General features: G+C 34.8%; 1 protein-coding gene across 1 annotated transcript; it reads left to right on the forward strand.

The window, feature by feature from the left end:
* The first annotated feature begins 15,336 nt into the window (after window positions 1-15,336).
* LOC125424193 (uncharacterized) lies at window positions 15,337-16,032 on the forward strand. The gene has a single exon (XM_060811225.1). It carries the CDS (start codon window positions 15,337-15,339, stop codon window positions 16,030-16,032), a length of 696 nt encoding a protein of 231 aa, XP_060667208.1.

A 16,032-nucleotide genomic window follows, 5' to 3' on the forward strand; every position in this document is an offset into this window, starting at 1 on the left:
AAAGGATCAAGAGTGAGCATCTGTACTACTGTGAGTGGTTATAATTTTTAAAATATTTTGGGTATATAGAATAATATATGTGTGTGTTTTGGATATTTTACGTATGTATAAATTGATTGAAATGGTTGCTTTATGCATATAAAAATCTCTACTTTCACTTACACGAGTTATCATTTTATGAGGATTTTAATAAGATTTTTAATGATTTCTAATTTTGATGAGTTCATAGTGAACTTGAGAATTATGTTAGTTAAATATTCTTGTATTTGAATTGAGATTTTAGATCATTTGGAAAATAGTTTATCTGAGGAGCAGATTGAAAATTTATATAATTTTAAGCATGTTTAAATATTTTATAATTTTTAAGTACTTCAAATCGGTTTATGGTGAACATATTCACTGTGATATTTCTGGTTTTCGTATGAAATGATCATTTGAAAATTTTAAAATATTTAAATAAGCGATGGAATTTAAATATTAAATTATGATTTATGATACAGTATCATTTGGGAAAAGTATATATCATCTTACAAAAGTGTTTTAAGGATACTGTATTGGTTATTTTTAAAATTGATGTACCATGTAATACTAATATCTGGGATCAGTATTATATTATAGTACACGGGTTTTGCCACAGTACCATGAGGTTGGGTTCAGCCCATAGGATATTATTGCCATGGACCGTGAGTTTTGATTCAGCCCACAGGATATTATTGCCATGGTACCGTGAGGTTGGATTCAGCCCATAGGATATTATTGCCACAAACCGTGAGGTTGGGTACGTTCCGACGGTTTACTATTTCCATGATACCTTTTGGATATTAAGGATCACGAGGTGCGTGTATCCCACTGTTTATAGATTGGTACGTCAAATGATACATGGTATGCATTTGAATATATTGTTCATTTTAAATATTGTGGTTATCTCTGCATTTTCTTATTTATTTCGTGGAAATATATTTATAAGATTTTATGCCCAATATTTATATCTTCATTAAGACATTTTATAATATTACAATGATTGTTCACTTTATACTTTTAATCATCGGTTTTATGATATTAAATTGGGGTACAAGTTCGGATTTTGTAAAATGATTTTTAAAAGGGAAACTATTCAAACGAGTGAAACGAGAGATCTTGAGAGAAAGATTTTTATGGAAATAAATTAATATTTTTCTATTATACTATTCCACTCATTGAGATTTTCTTATATCACGTTTTATTGTTTTAAATTCGTTCCCCTAGGCTCAGGCAGCTAGTAGCAGCTACCTCGTGTACAGCTTGTCACTTTGCTTCTTCCATGACAGCAGCAGTATTAATCTTTTGTTTATCTTTCCAGACTCGTTTATTACTTATTTGTGCTCCTAAACTTTGTTGACACTCTTAAAATGCTCTGATTTAATTATGAGACTTAGTAAAGATCATAGTATTGATGTGTGTAGTTATGGCCTGTGGTACTATAGGCTGGTTATGGACTTGTTCTGTTGTGGATTTATTTTATATTTATATATTGAGGTATTAGTGATATTGCTGGTATTCATTGTCTACGTATTAAGGTGAAGTTCTATTGGATATTCTCTAGGGATTGTCCGATGGAACTTCACTAGGAGAGACCACCCGGGAGATCCTGGGAGGGTTCCCGGGGTGGGTTCTATCATGAGAAGCCATTGGAGAAGAAGAATGGGTATGTTCTGCCTAGAGCTAAGGTGGTGAATGCTGATTTGGCCAGGATTATTAGCTACGATGAGGTTCAGTATGTTGGTTTTTGATTATTTGTGATGAAATTTGATTTTTATGGGATTTAACATTGATATTAGGCTTTTCCAGCTATTGATTTTGTGGGTTTTCTTGATTCCTTGTAGCTCTCTATTTTGCAACCTTATAGTTGATCTGGGTATTGAATTTTTGTTCCATGGTATACTTTTGTGAGTTGTTTCCGATTTATTATTTATTTGATGTAGCTCTCTATTTTTCTTTACTAAGCTTCTTTCATTTTGGCCATCCAATTTGCTTAAAGGGAAACCAAATGGGTAACCAAAGGGAAGGTTTGTTATCATCGATTTAGTTCTATTTTATTATTCCTGAGTATTGCACAAACGAGCATTCACATTTTATTATTTCTTGTTCGTGTATATATATTCTCATTTTTGGCCTCAAGGTTTTGCTGATAACGTCTACTAGTAGACAACAGTCATATTCTCACTTAGAACTTGTCTTCTATGATAATGAAGCTCTAAATAGGCTCTAAATTTGTTTATTAAAGAATACTCTTTTGTGGTCAAGAATTTGATATTATCTTTGCCTCTTGTTTGGTTCTTTATGTGCATAATGTTGTTAACTTGTCTTTTCCGATTATGTGTATTTATATATTAGTAATGTATTGGAGTGTTTGAGCTTTCCATCAATTTAGATGAAAGTCAGTTTCTAAAGGAAAATATGCAAACTATCACATAGTTAATATATCTTTATACAAAATTTTAATGTTTTTGTAGTGATAGTTAAGTTTTCTTCTATGTGTTTTGTTTACGAGAATGACTGCCAAATGCAATGCAATACCATTTTTTTTTTCAAGTGATTAGGTAAAATTACTTAAAGAATTTGGACCTTCACAAGTGCATAATAGGAAATACTAGAAATTTCTGACATAGTAGGCTGTGACAGTGACCAAAGATTAGAATGCCAATGTAAGAGGAGACATAATCTCTATCTGATGGTACTGTGACATAATCTCCTGGTTACCATACCAGAACATAGCATGCCATCTTTTCTAGTTTTTGTGTTAGTCCTTGAGATTCCAAAACCTTCCTTCATTGTTTCTTGATATTTAAGTTCTGCTTCTTCCAATGAATGAACTGCAGAAGTAGCTGCTACAATTGCTGTGGCAAAGTGTTCATCACTATATAACAGTCCAGACCACCTACATATGATATTGTCCGCTTTGGGCCTAGCCTGCACAGTTTTGTCAAAACACATCGTAAGGAAAAGATATCCACACCACCTTATAAGGTATGGTTTGTTCCCTTTTCCAACCAATGTGGGACTTTACAATCCTCCCCCCTTGGGGCCCAGCGTTCTCACTGGCACATCGATCCGGGTACTAGCTCTGATACCATCTGTGACAACCCAGACCACCCGCATGTGATATTATCCTCTTTGGGCCTAGAGAATCCTCTTATAACCCAACCCTTAAGGTTTTAAAAGGCCTTGTACAAGTAAGGGGTCCCACCAACTCAACAACTCGGGATATTATCCTCTTTGACTTGGCTTACCATAACCTCAAGGTTTTACGTTCCCACATGGAAAGGCTTCGTAAGAGAAAGGTATCCACACCCACTTATATAGAGTATTTCGTTCCCCTTTTCAACCAATGTGGGACTTCATGATCCCACATCGGTTGGAAAGGGAAAAGAAGCATGCTTTATAAAAGGGTGTGGATACCTTTCCCTTGAGAGGCCTTCCTGTGAGGAAGCAAAGCCGTGAGGTGGTAGGCCAAAGCGGACAACATCTTGGTTAAGCTTGGGAGGCCCAGGCCATTGGGACTGGCAAGTGAAGGGGTGGGACCCCTAATCATTGAGAGGCCTTTTAAAACCGTGTGTGCTGGGCCCAAAGCAGACAATATCTCATACGGATGGATTGGGCTATTACAATTAGTATCAGAGCCAGACCTAGATCAGTGTGCCAACGAGGACGCTGAGCCCCGAGGAAGGAGGATTGTGAAGTCCCACATCGGGTGAAAAGGGGAACGAAACATTCCATATAAGTGGGTGTGGACACATTTCCCTTGCAAGGCCTTCGCATGTGGGAATGTAAAACCTTGAGGTTATGGTGAGCCAAGCCAAAGAGGACAATATCCTGAGTTGTTGAGTAGGTGGGACCCCTAACTTGTGCGAGGCCTTTTAAAACCTTGAGGGTTGGGTTGTAAGAGGATTGCCCAGGCCCAAAGAGGTTAATATCACATGCGGGCGGTCTAGGCTGTCACCGGAACCCTTAATCACTGAGAGGCCTTTTAAAACCGTGTGGGCTGGGCCCAATCTCATGCGGGTGGACTGGCCTGTTATAACTATCTTCTTGTTTATCTCCTCCATGGACATATTATTTCGTTCTAATAAACCAAATGTTAATATTCCTGTAAACATTGGTTCATAATAGCATTAGCAGAAATAGAACAAATTTTAAAGAAACAAAGTTCAATAAGTATATTTATATATATGTACTATATTATATGTATGTATTTCCAAATTTTGTTTAATAAGTTCAACATAATTTTGTAGAAATGGATTTTAAGATGCATGAATGAATTAAAATATTGCCTCAGTTATCAGTTAGGGGTCACAAGATGTACACCTCTTCTGCTTAACTAAAGAATCCATTATCCACAAACTATTGCTGCAGATGATTTATTTGTCCAATTTCCTGTTTTTGTTTTTTGTTTTCCAATGGAAGTGTTTGCTTGTGAAACTACCAAATTTAGCAATGTTTTTATATCAGAATTTGGTGGTGAACAGGAAAGGGAAGCAAAGTTATATATGCTTTGAAGGGAGCTACAATAGGAAGCAAAGGATTTTCCCTTTTTTCCCACCGTTGTTCTTTTTTTATATTTTATTTTTTTCCTCAGACACCCACATGCACATTACTCATCCCTGAAATGAGATTTTTTTTTTGTTCATTTTTTTTCTCCTTTTTAGAATGTTCACCTTTTTCTCCATTAAAGAGAACTACAAAAATTTAGGCAATGGCTGCAAAAGTGTTGGTAAGTTGATTTGGATGATAGACTGATAAATTAAACTAGTAAACCAGAAACACAGTTTACTTTCCACACAAAATTTCTTGCCTATGTTTAAGACGGCTCAAATGGATTTTAATTTATTAGTTCCATTCATAAAAAGCTAGTTAGGATGGCATACTTGTATCATTTTAATAAAAATTGGTTTTATCATTGCTACTAAAGCTACCACCCTGACCTTTGATTAATTTTGATTAGATAGTATTATTGCACCATATCTAGATATATGGTAGCTTTTAGCTATTTGTTTGGTTTTCATTATTGATGAAAAGGAAGTGTCTTTTGTTTTCTGTTTTAAAATTTTTTTCCAGGTTTTTGAAAGCAAGTTATTCCTATTCATTTAAAATTTTGCAAAGACCTTATTTAAATATAAAAGACAAGGTAAATGCCTAAGCTAACTTTATCCTTCAGTTTTTTTTCCAAATGCCTTGAAAAGAGTAAGTTCAATGAAATATTTGTCCTCCTCTATTATGCTACTAGTTGCAGAAAAGAAGTTAAAAGTTTTCTTGTCCTGGCCTAGTTTTCAATTGGAGATTTTTCATCTAAGAATTGTTCTTATTGCTTTTGAAAGATTGTTCTCAATATTGATGGCATTTTATACTCTGATTAGTGGGATTATTACTGATTTTCATATGAGTATGATTGATAGATTTGGAATTAGTGGTTGGAAAGTTGGGGGAATTGAAGAAGAGGTAGGAATGCTTGACAAGTAAAGGATTGCCAACTTATAGGAACTTAAGAAGTCTTGAGCTTGTTCTTTACTCTTTGTTAATTAAATTAGTTTTCTATAAATAGTTCATTTTTTTTATTATACAGGATCCTTGGAGAATATATTAATGAACTGCATTGGAAGATGGAGATTGTAAAGATTTAGTGGGTATAGGTAACAATCTTGTATATCTTTTTATTTTTCCCTAGAATTATAAACTATTTTTGTTTATATTTTTCTTTTAATGTAATCTTACTGTATTTGGTACACATTATATGGTATTAGTTGTAGTACAAGATAACCATTTAATAAAGTATTATTCTTTTATATTAATTGCATTTCAAAAAAGTTGTTTACTTGTCACTGGAAGGGTTCAATGACAAATTAGATATGTCACTATTTTTTCAAGTGACAAATCAGATGTGCCACTGATGGTTTAAGTGACGAATAATATTTTGTCACCTAAATGTATATATTGTCACTGATGGATAAGTTTGACCAGCTCATACGTATGTATCAATGACAAAAATTGTATGAAAAAGGACAAAAAAAAATGCTTTACGTGACAAAAACTTACGTCACGGTAAAGCTCCAATCTATGCCGAAATATTTTTTTTTTTGTTGCAGTTACATGCTCATTTGTTACAAACTAAAATGTCCATCACGACCATGCTTTGTGATGGGTCTATCATGGATGAACTGATTTGTCACCTAAACTCAATAAGGCGACAAAAAATGGCCCTTGTGTGACAAAATAGGTGTGTAGCAATTGTTCAAATTTTTTGTAGTGATATGAGTATTGTTATTGATCACAGGTGGGTGATCATTAATCCTTGATCTAGGAGAGGATGTCACCGCATCATAAGCATTGTGGTCCAAGATAGGCAAATCAATGGACAAGTGACCATGTAAGCCATCAGGATCACAGAAATTAATTGGTGGGGCAGAAGCGAAAGGTGAGTTATTGGCAAATTGAGATGCTTCAACTTCAGTGGGAACCATATGGAAATGTTATGGCGTGGAGTAATCTGGAACTTGAATTGTTTGATTTGTAAAAGGAACTTCAAAATTTATGGGACCCATAGTTGATGCGAAAATTGAGGACTCATCAGTGATTGCACTTGTTTGGAGTGTGGGTCCTTTTGAATGAGTGATAGTTGAATTGTTTGAAGATTTCACGTTACCTGTATCAAAATCAAGATCAAATAAAGATGGAAAATAATTAATACCTTAGGATGGTGGCTTTCGAATCCGTGAATCATCTATCTTGCCATGTGTAGGATATATACCATGCGTGGATCTAGAGTTACCATGAATTGAAGGACACCATTCATCCATAGATGGAAATTCCGTTAAAGCTAAGTCTTTTTTATTTCAGCAATTTGAGATAAGTACAAAGGGAAGTGTATCTTCATCAAATACTATGTATCTTGAGATAAAAACCATTTTTGTTTGTGGTTCCAAACCACGGTACCCTTTGTGAATTGGATTATATCCAATAAAAATACAAAGGTATGACTTCTTTGTAATTTGTAATTTGTTTGATGCCTTTAGGATAGGTAACACCGACAGTCAAAAACATGTAGACCATTATAATCAGGAGATGTATTATAAATTTTGCAATCTAGGATATTATTTTGTAGTACTGACGATGGCAATATATTTATGATTTACATAGCAATTAAAAAGGATTCAACCCATAAATTAAGAGGTGCATTAGCATGAAAAAGCATGGCAAAACCTAGTTTCTACAATATGTTTATGCTTACATTCTACAACTCTATTTTGCTCAAGCGTTCCCTGGCATGATACCTGAAGTTGTATGCCATAATCATTTGTATGATTTAAAAAACTTGTAGAATCAAATTCACCTCCACCGTGACATTGAAAAATCTTAATTTTCCTGTCAAATTGATTTTCAACTGATTTTTGAAATTTAATAAAACATTCATAAAATTTAGATCTTCTATGTAAAAGATAAAATCATGTGAACTTTAAAAAATCGTCAACAAATATTAATAAGACAAAAATTGTTGGCTTGGAAGAGTGGGTGAAGGACCCCAAAAATCACAATGGATTTTTTTCAAGAGGAAAATTGTCTATTTTATTATTAGAATTAAAAGGTAAGTTTCGACTTTTTCCTAGTTGGCAACTAGAACAAATGGGTGGTTTCGTAGACCAATTTTAACCTCAAGAACTTTCTTTCCTTTTAATAAAGCCAATAGCCATGAGTTTAAATGCCACAAAGGTTGATGCCAAATAAAGAAAGTTATAGCACCATTTTTCCTTATTGCATTTAGAGTCTCTTGAAATTCTTCATCCAAAGGATATAATTGTCCATGTTTATGCCTCCTTGCTATTATCCTCTGTTTTGGATCCTTAAGGAGAAAGTTAGAAGATTTAAATTCAAAAGTACAATGATAATCAAAAGTTAATTTTCCCACATATAATAGATTCTTTTTCAAGTGTGGAGTTACCAACACATCTTTTGAAAACAATTTCCATTCTTTGTAGAAATATTTATATTTCCTGTATGAGATATGGGTAATTGGTTTCGTTGCCAACAAATATAATATCATTGTCATCATATGGTTTTGTAAATTCTAAGTTACCTAGGTTGTTTGTCATGTGAGTTGTGGCTCCAGAGTTAACATATAATGATGGATCAACAATCAAGAGCAGAATGATTATTGTTCCTGCATATTTGGCAACAAACGATACCTTGATTTTTATCAAATTGTTGTTGCTTGTTGGTGCCCCCTAACTTTTGGCCAGTTCCATTGTTTTGGATGTGAGGGTTGGCTTTTGTTTGAGTGGTGCCTCCTTGAGCGTTATGGTGTCCGACGGGTGCAAAACGCCGACCTCTTCAATTGAAGTATCCTTGACCTCCTCGATTGTTTCTACCACGTCCCTTTTGCCTAGTAGATGCTTGGTCATGATCCACAAGAATTTTTGCATGTTCTTGTTTAGAAATCATGGCCTATTCATGGCTTTGAAGAGAGAGTACAAATTGAGTATAGGATGGATATGGTGGTTTAGTAAGCATGGCCATAAGAAAGTCCTTATAAGCAGGTCTTAGTCCTCTTAAAAGTTGAAAGACCTTGTCAAGATCTTTCAATGGTTTATTAATGATAGCAAAGTTGTCAAAAATGGATTAGAATTTCTTAAGATAGTCTTCAAGAGACTGAGACCTATTAGAGAGAGTCATCAACATATCCTTCAAGTGAGCTTCCTTTTCAGCTGTGACTGGTAGAAGATGTTCTTCTAGTGTAGTCCATACTTCATAAGCAGTGTCGGGACCGATAATCATATTCATCACTTCCTCATTAATATTTTGGATTAGCCAAGAAGTGAGAAGGCCGTCATTATTTATCCACAATTCATATTGTGGATTAGCAATCAAAACCCCATTCTAATCCACTAATCATAAGATACATAACTGAACCTATAGCACTCGAATATGGTACAGTAATCATATCTTCTCTTTCTTGTTCATTACTTGGACATTGTTCTATTGACAACTTGTAATGTCTACCCAAGGGCACAGAAACAGGCTTAGCTCTACTCATGTTGAACTTGGAGAGTATCTTTTGAACATATGAAGTCTGTTGAAGTTTCATCTTCCTATTTCTTCTGTCTCTCATAATTGTCATGCCCAAAATCCTTTTTGCCTGACCAAGCTCGTTCATATCAAACTCTGAGCTTAGTAACTTCTTAACTGAATCAATAACTTTTGCATTTGGTCCTGATAACAGCATATCATCTACGTACAAAAGCAAAAATACAACATTTGAGCTTGCTGCCTCCTTGAACTACAAGCAACTGTCAAAGTTGATTCTCATAAAACCAGCTTTCACCACAAAGGTATCAAACCTCCTGTACCACTGCCTTATGACTGTTTTTGATACGAACCTAGGACGACCTGCTCCTAAACCCGTATTATATTAGTCTGGATCTCAATTAAGTTCAAGTTCTAATGTAATGGACCTCAACCCCTAACCAACCTGTGGTTAGAAACCTTGGTATAATGTAGACGTCACAATAGAGGATGGAAAACCTATTGACAAGTCAAGCTAAAACAACCAATTCTCTAATGGTGTTTTAGGTGTTCTCATAGAACAAAGAGATAATTAATCTCACAAGTATTTTCTTAATCAAATCAAAGTTGTATTCTTATTGAAAAATAAGCCTTTAAATAGGCTTTGAAAGAAACAACATAAACCCTAAAAATCCTAGGAAAAACCGACCACACACATAAAGAAACCTAGTTGGCCGCAACTATACTTCCTTTCCTAATCTAAGTTTGATTAATTAATTCCTTTATATTAAATTAGGAATTAATTAATATACAACAAAATAAAAACCTTCCTAAAGTTATTTGTCCAGAAAATAAATAAATAAAAACCCAAAAAAAAATAAAGTCAATCGCAAATTAAGTAACGAGTTGACTTTGACATCTAGGCTGAATTATGTCTTCAACCGAGCTAACTTATGTCCGCCTGATGTCTGAGCTAACTTATGGCCTATCCGAGCTAACTGATGTCTGCCCGAGCTAACTTGTGTCTGACCGAGCTAACTGATGTCTGTCCGAGCTAAGTTATATCTGGCCGAGCTCACTGATGTCTATCCGAGCTAAGTTGTGTCTGGCAGAGCTAAGTTACATCCGATGTCCGAAGTCCGAGATCAGATGTCCGAGGCAAGGGTGTCCGATATAAAATGTCCGATGTATGAGTATCCGATGTATCAGCCTCCACCACTTGAATACTTAAAACAGGTCTTTTATCTTCAGGTATGGACAAGCCCTTTTGAGAATGAATTACTCTCTAGATAAAGGTAGCAAGGTTATCCTTAAACCTCTTAGCTTGAGCCCTAGTGATGGGTCCAATCTTCATCCGTATCGGATCAGTACCCCAGCAAGTTGTTAGTGGTGTGAGCTCGGGTGGGTTCGCATCAGTTTTAGACCATAGAGAGACTTCTTTAGCAGACATACTAACTCTCCACCCTTTCTAGTCACTTCATATCCCTCTGGTTGCTTCATGTAAATAGTTTCTTCCAAATCCCCATGAAGAAAAGCAGTCTTTACATCCAATTGTTCTAATTCCCAATCAAAATGTGTAACCAAAGAGAGAATGATTTGAATGGTAGTATACTTGACCACAGGTGAGAAGATTTCATTGTAATCCACACCTTCAACCTGGGTAAACCCCTTTGCTACCAACCTTGCCTTGAATCTCACTAGATCTAACTTAGTCAACCCCTACTTGACTTTATAAATCCATTTACAATCAACAACTCTTTGTTTTGAAGGAGCCAACCCCAGATCCCATGTATGATTGTCATGAAGTGACTGCATTTCCTCATCCATTGCCTGCTTCCACTTTGCTAATTCTGAGGACTTCATAGCTTCTTTATAATTCTGAGGTTCATTATCAGAGAACTTTTGAAATCCAACTAAAGCATATGCAATAAAATCTGCATAGCTGTATTTCTTATTTGGAATAATCCTCCTTCTAGCTCTATCTCGAGTCAATAGGTATCCTGGTGATGCAATGGTTCTTGAAGGTGAAGAAAGCTGTTGTTTTTGCCTTTCTTCATCTAAACCTGATTCTGAACACTCAGGAGTTCCATGAACTTCAGCTTCTGGCATTGGTTCCTTCAATGCACTTTCTTCATTGTCTTGAAAATCAATTTCAGGCATTACTAAGCCCATTTGCCTTGACATTTTTTGTTGTTGTTCACTCTCAGTACCTACATTGTTAATGTTCTTACAAGGCATAATATTCTCATTAAAAATGACATCTCTACTAACCATGACCTTAAAACCACTTCTATCCTTAATCCAGAGCCTATAGCCCTTAACACTTTAAGGATATCTGAGAAAAACACATTTGATGCCTTTAAGTTCTAGCTTACCTTCTTACTGATGTGCATATGCTGCACATCCAAACACTCAAATTATCATAATTTGGCAACTTTCCAGACTAGACATACTCAGGTGTCTCAAAATTCAAAGCAGTTGATGGTGGCAAATTAACAAGATACATAGCAGTCATAACTGCTTCACCCCAAAACAACTTTGGCAAGCCAGATGACACTAGCATACATCTTACCTTATCAAGCAAGTTTCTATTCATCCTCTCAGCAATACCATTTTGCTAAGGGGTATGCTTGACAGTTCTGTATCTCACAATTCCTTGAGTCTTACAGAAATTATCAAACTCCCTATTACAGAACTCAAGACCATTGTCTGTTCTTAAAGCCTTTACTGTCCTGTTTACTTGTTTTTCAACAAGCAGTTTCCACTCCTTAAATTTATTGAAGGCCTCATCTTCAGACTTCAATAAAATGACCCACACTTTCCTAGAATGGTCATCTATAATAGACATGAAGTATCTGTTTTCACTTTGAGTAGAAACTCTAGCAGGACCCCAAAGATCAGCATGAACATAATCAAGCACAGCTTTGGCTCTATTTGAACTCAAGTTAAAACTGAGTCTATGTTGCTTACCTAAAATGCAATTTTCACAAAAGTCTAATTTGCTTATCTGATCCTTACCAAAAACATGTTGCTTATTCAGATAATACATGCCTTTTTCACTTATATGGCCTAATCTATTATGCATAGCAGAGTGTTATCCACAGAAGTGTGAATTGAAGCATTACAAGAATCAAAAATAGCCTCACCAAGCAAAATATACAGACCATTTTTCTTAATACCTTTAAAAGCAACAAAAAAGCCTATTGAAATCCTCATTTTTCCATTTTCAGTTTTAGTGGTATAACCAACATCATCAAGCATTCGAAGGGAAAATAAATTTCTCCTTAAACCAAGCACATATCTAACTGAATTTAGAGTCTTAATAGCACCATCATCAAGTTTAAATTGAACATTACCTATACCAACAACTTTACAGGAATGATCATCACCAAGAAGAACTTGTCCTCCTTCATATTCCTTATAAGACTGAAAAACATCAAGTATAGGACTCATATGAAATGAGCATCCTGAGTCTAAAACCCATTCAGTCTTATTTTGTTCAGCATCAGCCACAAGAACCTCACCAGAATCTTCACTCGAGGTGACAGCAGCAAAATCACCACTCTCCTGACTCTTACTTTTGTCATCTCTCTTCTTCTTGTAGCAGAATTTCATTATATGACCTTCCCTCTTATAGTAATAACACTTTCGACCTCTAGTTCTAGACTTAGATCTAGAATGGTCTCTACTTTTGGCTCTAAATTCAGAACTACCAAAGTTTCTTGTTTGGCTTCTTCCTCGAGCATTAAGCCCTTCACCCTTAGACTCAGATTTCATTTCTATGTCCCTAGATTTTAATGAACTTATCACCATATCTAAAGACAAGAAATCACGGCCATACTTTATGGCATTCTTGACTTCTCTATAAGATTCAGGTAAAGAATTTAACAAAATCACAGCATTGTGTTCATCACTAAAAGTGACTTTACAATTTGCAGGATCAAGTATTATTCGATTAAACATGTCAAGATTAGAGTCTAAATCTTTATTGGTGTCCATCTTAAAACCAAAGAACTACTCAAGCAAAAGAATACGATCAGGTAAAGACCTTACCAGATACAATTGTTCCAGTTTATGCCACATTTCAGAAGTGGTGGTTACCTCATCTACCTTTCTTAGCACACTGTCTGACAAGTGAAGAATGATCGTACTTAGAGCAATCTCATCCATCTCCAATTTCTTATTTTCTGAAAGATCTGCAGACAATGTTCCATCTATGGCTCTTGCTACCTTCATCTAGACAAGGACAGCCTTCATTTTCTTCCTCCAAAGCAAGAAATCCCCTTTGCCATTGAAGATCTCCACCTCAATCTTCGAGGCCATTTTTGATCAAATGAAGTTGCACAATTCTTGATAAAGAATCTTCACCAACTTTCCCAAAAGACTAAGAGCCAAGCTCTGATACCACTACAATTATTATTGGTAAGATAGTGATAAACCTCCAAACTTTGAACAAGAGGAAGAATTTGGGAGAGCCATAGAAGATAATTTGTCATCTTTAGTTCTATTGATACTAAACTTAAGCATTGAAAGATGGTTGGATACCAAATGTAGGTTCTATTGGAAACTACGAAGAGGGAGAAGACATGTTCGTGTTTGTGGTTGTAACGTTAAGCTCTGATACTATGATAAAGTTTAGAGTTTTGGTGGAACCTGTTTCTCATTCTCATTGATGTATAAGTAATTTATACAAACAAGAATTATAGTACAAAAGGATATAAAGATATACAAGATAACTGATTGACGTCCATGATATACGGCATCAATTGAATGGAATAATTACAAATGACCAATTTGAATTTAATAATCCCACTATAAGATAGGAATCTTCCCTCCATACGGTAAGTGTCTTGAAATATTAAAGGTTGAATAATATATTTCCTTTAACAATCCATACTTCTATATCAGAAAGATATAAACTTGTATTTACACATAGCAAATAAAGTTACTTTTGGTCCTACTTGTAATTCATTTTTAGCATTCCAATTTAGACCTCAATATTGTGACATGATGTTTCACCTTTGTCTTTTTTTTTTTCTTTTCATTATTTCAAATTTTCGTTTTTCATCCTATGCATCAATATACATGCTCTCACAAAATAACTAGTCAAATTGAATTTTTATTTTGTTCAGCTAGGTTTGTGAAAAAATAGGACACTAGTTTGGAAACTAAAATTGAGCATTGAAATAGTTAACCTCAGAAAAATAAACACTTAGATAAGATAAAAATTGATTTCTTAGCAAAAAAATTAAAGCAACAAATTATAATTGACTAAACAAAACAGAAAAACTTTAGGCTCTATTTGGTATGGCTTTTTTTTTTTTTTACTTAAACGCTCTACTGAAATGTCAAAAGTTCTTTTATCAAAAAATAGAGATATTTGGCAAAAGTTAATAAGTACTTATTGATCAAAAAATGAGCTTTTCTAAGTTTTTTTAGAGAAGCCTAAATTTTGAGCTTCTCTTCTTTTACCTTATATGAAAATTTAGTAAGTATTTAATACAGTTTAATGAGCATTTAAGCAGCTTTTTTATTTACAACCAAACATTTATTAGTTTTTAATAAAAATAATTTTTTAAAAAGATTTATTATACAAAGCTCTACAAACTAAAGTGCTATTTTCATCAGATATACCAAATGAATCCTTAATCAATTGAAAGAATATTAAATATTCCAAAACTAACCTCATGAGGCATGTTTTAAAAATATTATAAAGAATTCTCAACAAATGGTGGTGTACACAGATCTTGCCTTCTCCATCAACAACAATGGTGATAATTATTAGGACTTGAACAATTAATATAGTTTTGTCATATGTGCCACACTCGCAAATAATAAAAATATAATTAATCAAAATTAAAATTAAGGGGAAAAAAAACTTACCAATTAATCATAAAGACAAGGTCAACACTTTTTGGATCTTTCACCTCTTGGGGAGGCAGGCTGAAAAGGACAGACTGAAACTTCCTTCCTTTGTCTGGAACGATATTATCATTTCAATGCCACTCATGCATCATTAATTGTTGTGTTGCATGTGTTAAACTAAATAATGAGATGCGAAAATTGTGGTAGGGAGACATCACATAAACAACATGATATATACTATGACATTTAAATAATGTCTAAGTCAAAAACATTTTCATGTTAGTTTCATTGATTTTTGAAGAGGATGAGATTCCTATTGTCTCCCTTCCCTGTAATATATATAAAGAAGGTTGCCGATGGCAATTATAGGCAATAACTGGACTCCATTGAAAATTGAACTACAAGAATTCTCCCCCCTCCTTCTTGTGTTAGGAAACTAAAATGGCATCTTACCATGTTCGCTCTAACAGCTTGCCCTCCAGGCCACACCCAATCATCCCTGAATTCGAAAATAAATTGTGCAAATTGTGGGCTTCTGAAGCTGCTTCTTCATCAGCATCAACCTCAATTAGCTACAAATTGAGTGGACTTCAAGATCTGCATGATTGCGTTGATAGGTTGCTTTTGCTACCACTCGACCAACAAGCCTTATCTCAAGAGAATAATGAGAAATTGGTTAATAAGATCTTGGATGCATCTCTTAGACTCTTGGATGTGTGCAACATAACTAGGGATGCCTTGTTGCAAACAAAGGAATTTACACAGGAACTTCGATCAACTATCCGCAGACAGCGAGGTGGTAAAATTGAGTTGTCAAGTGAGGTTAAGAAATTCTTAACCTCTAAGAAAGTGGTGAAGAAGGCAATTCAAAAGGCTATTGTTGATCTAAAGGGAATTGAAAGTGGATGCACCTTCAGTCCCTTGAACAAGGACAATGAGACTATTGTAATGTTGAGGGAGGTTCAAGCAACCACTTTTGCTGTATTTGAAGCATTGTTGTCCTTCATTTCGAGGACAAAGTCACAACCGAAGCCTAGTGGATGGTCCTTCATTTCCAACATAATGCGCCACAATAGGATCGAGGAAGACTCTCAACTAAATGAATTTGCAGTGGCAGATGCTGCAGAAATCTATTAA

This window comes from Ziziphus jujuba, chromosome 9 (assembly GCF_031755915.1).
Source record: "Ziziphus jujuba cultivar Dongzao chromosome 9, ASM3175591v1".
Lineage (NCBI taxonomy): Eukaryota > Viridiplantae > Streptophyta > Magnoliopsida > Rosales > Rhamnaceae > Ziziphus > Ziziphus jujuba.

Excerpts from the sequence above, each read along its gene's own strand:
- LOC125424193 (XM_060811225.1), top strand. The coding sequence starts at position 15,337 with ATGGCATCTTACCATGTTCGCTCTAACAGCTTGCCCTCCAGGCCACAC.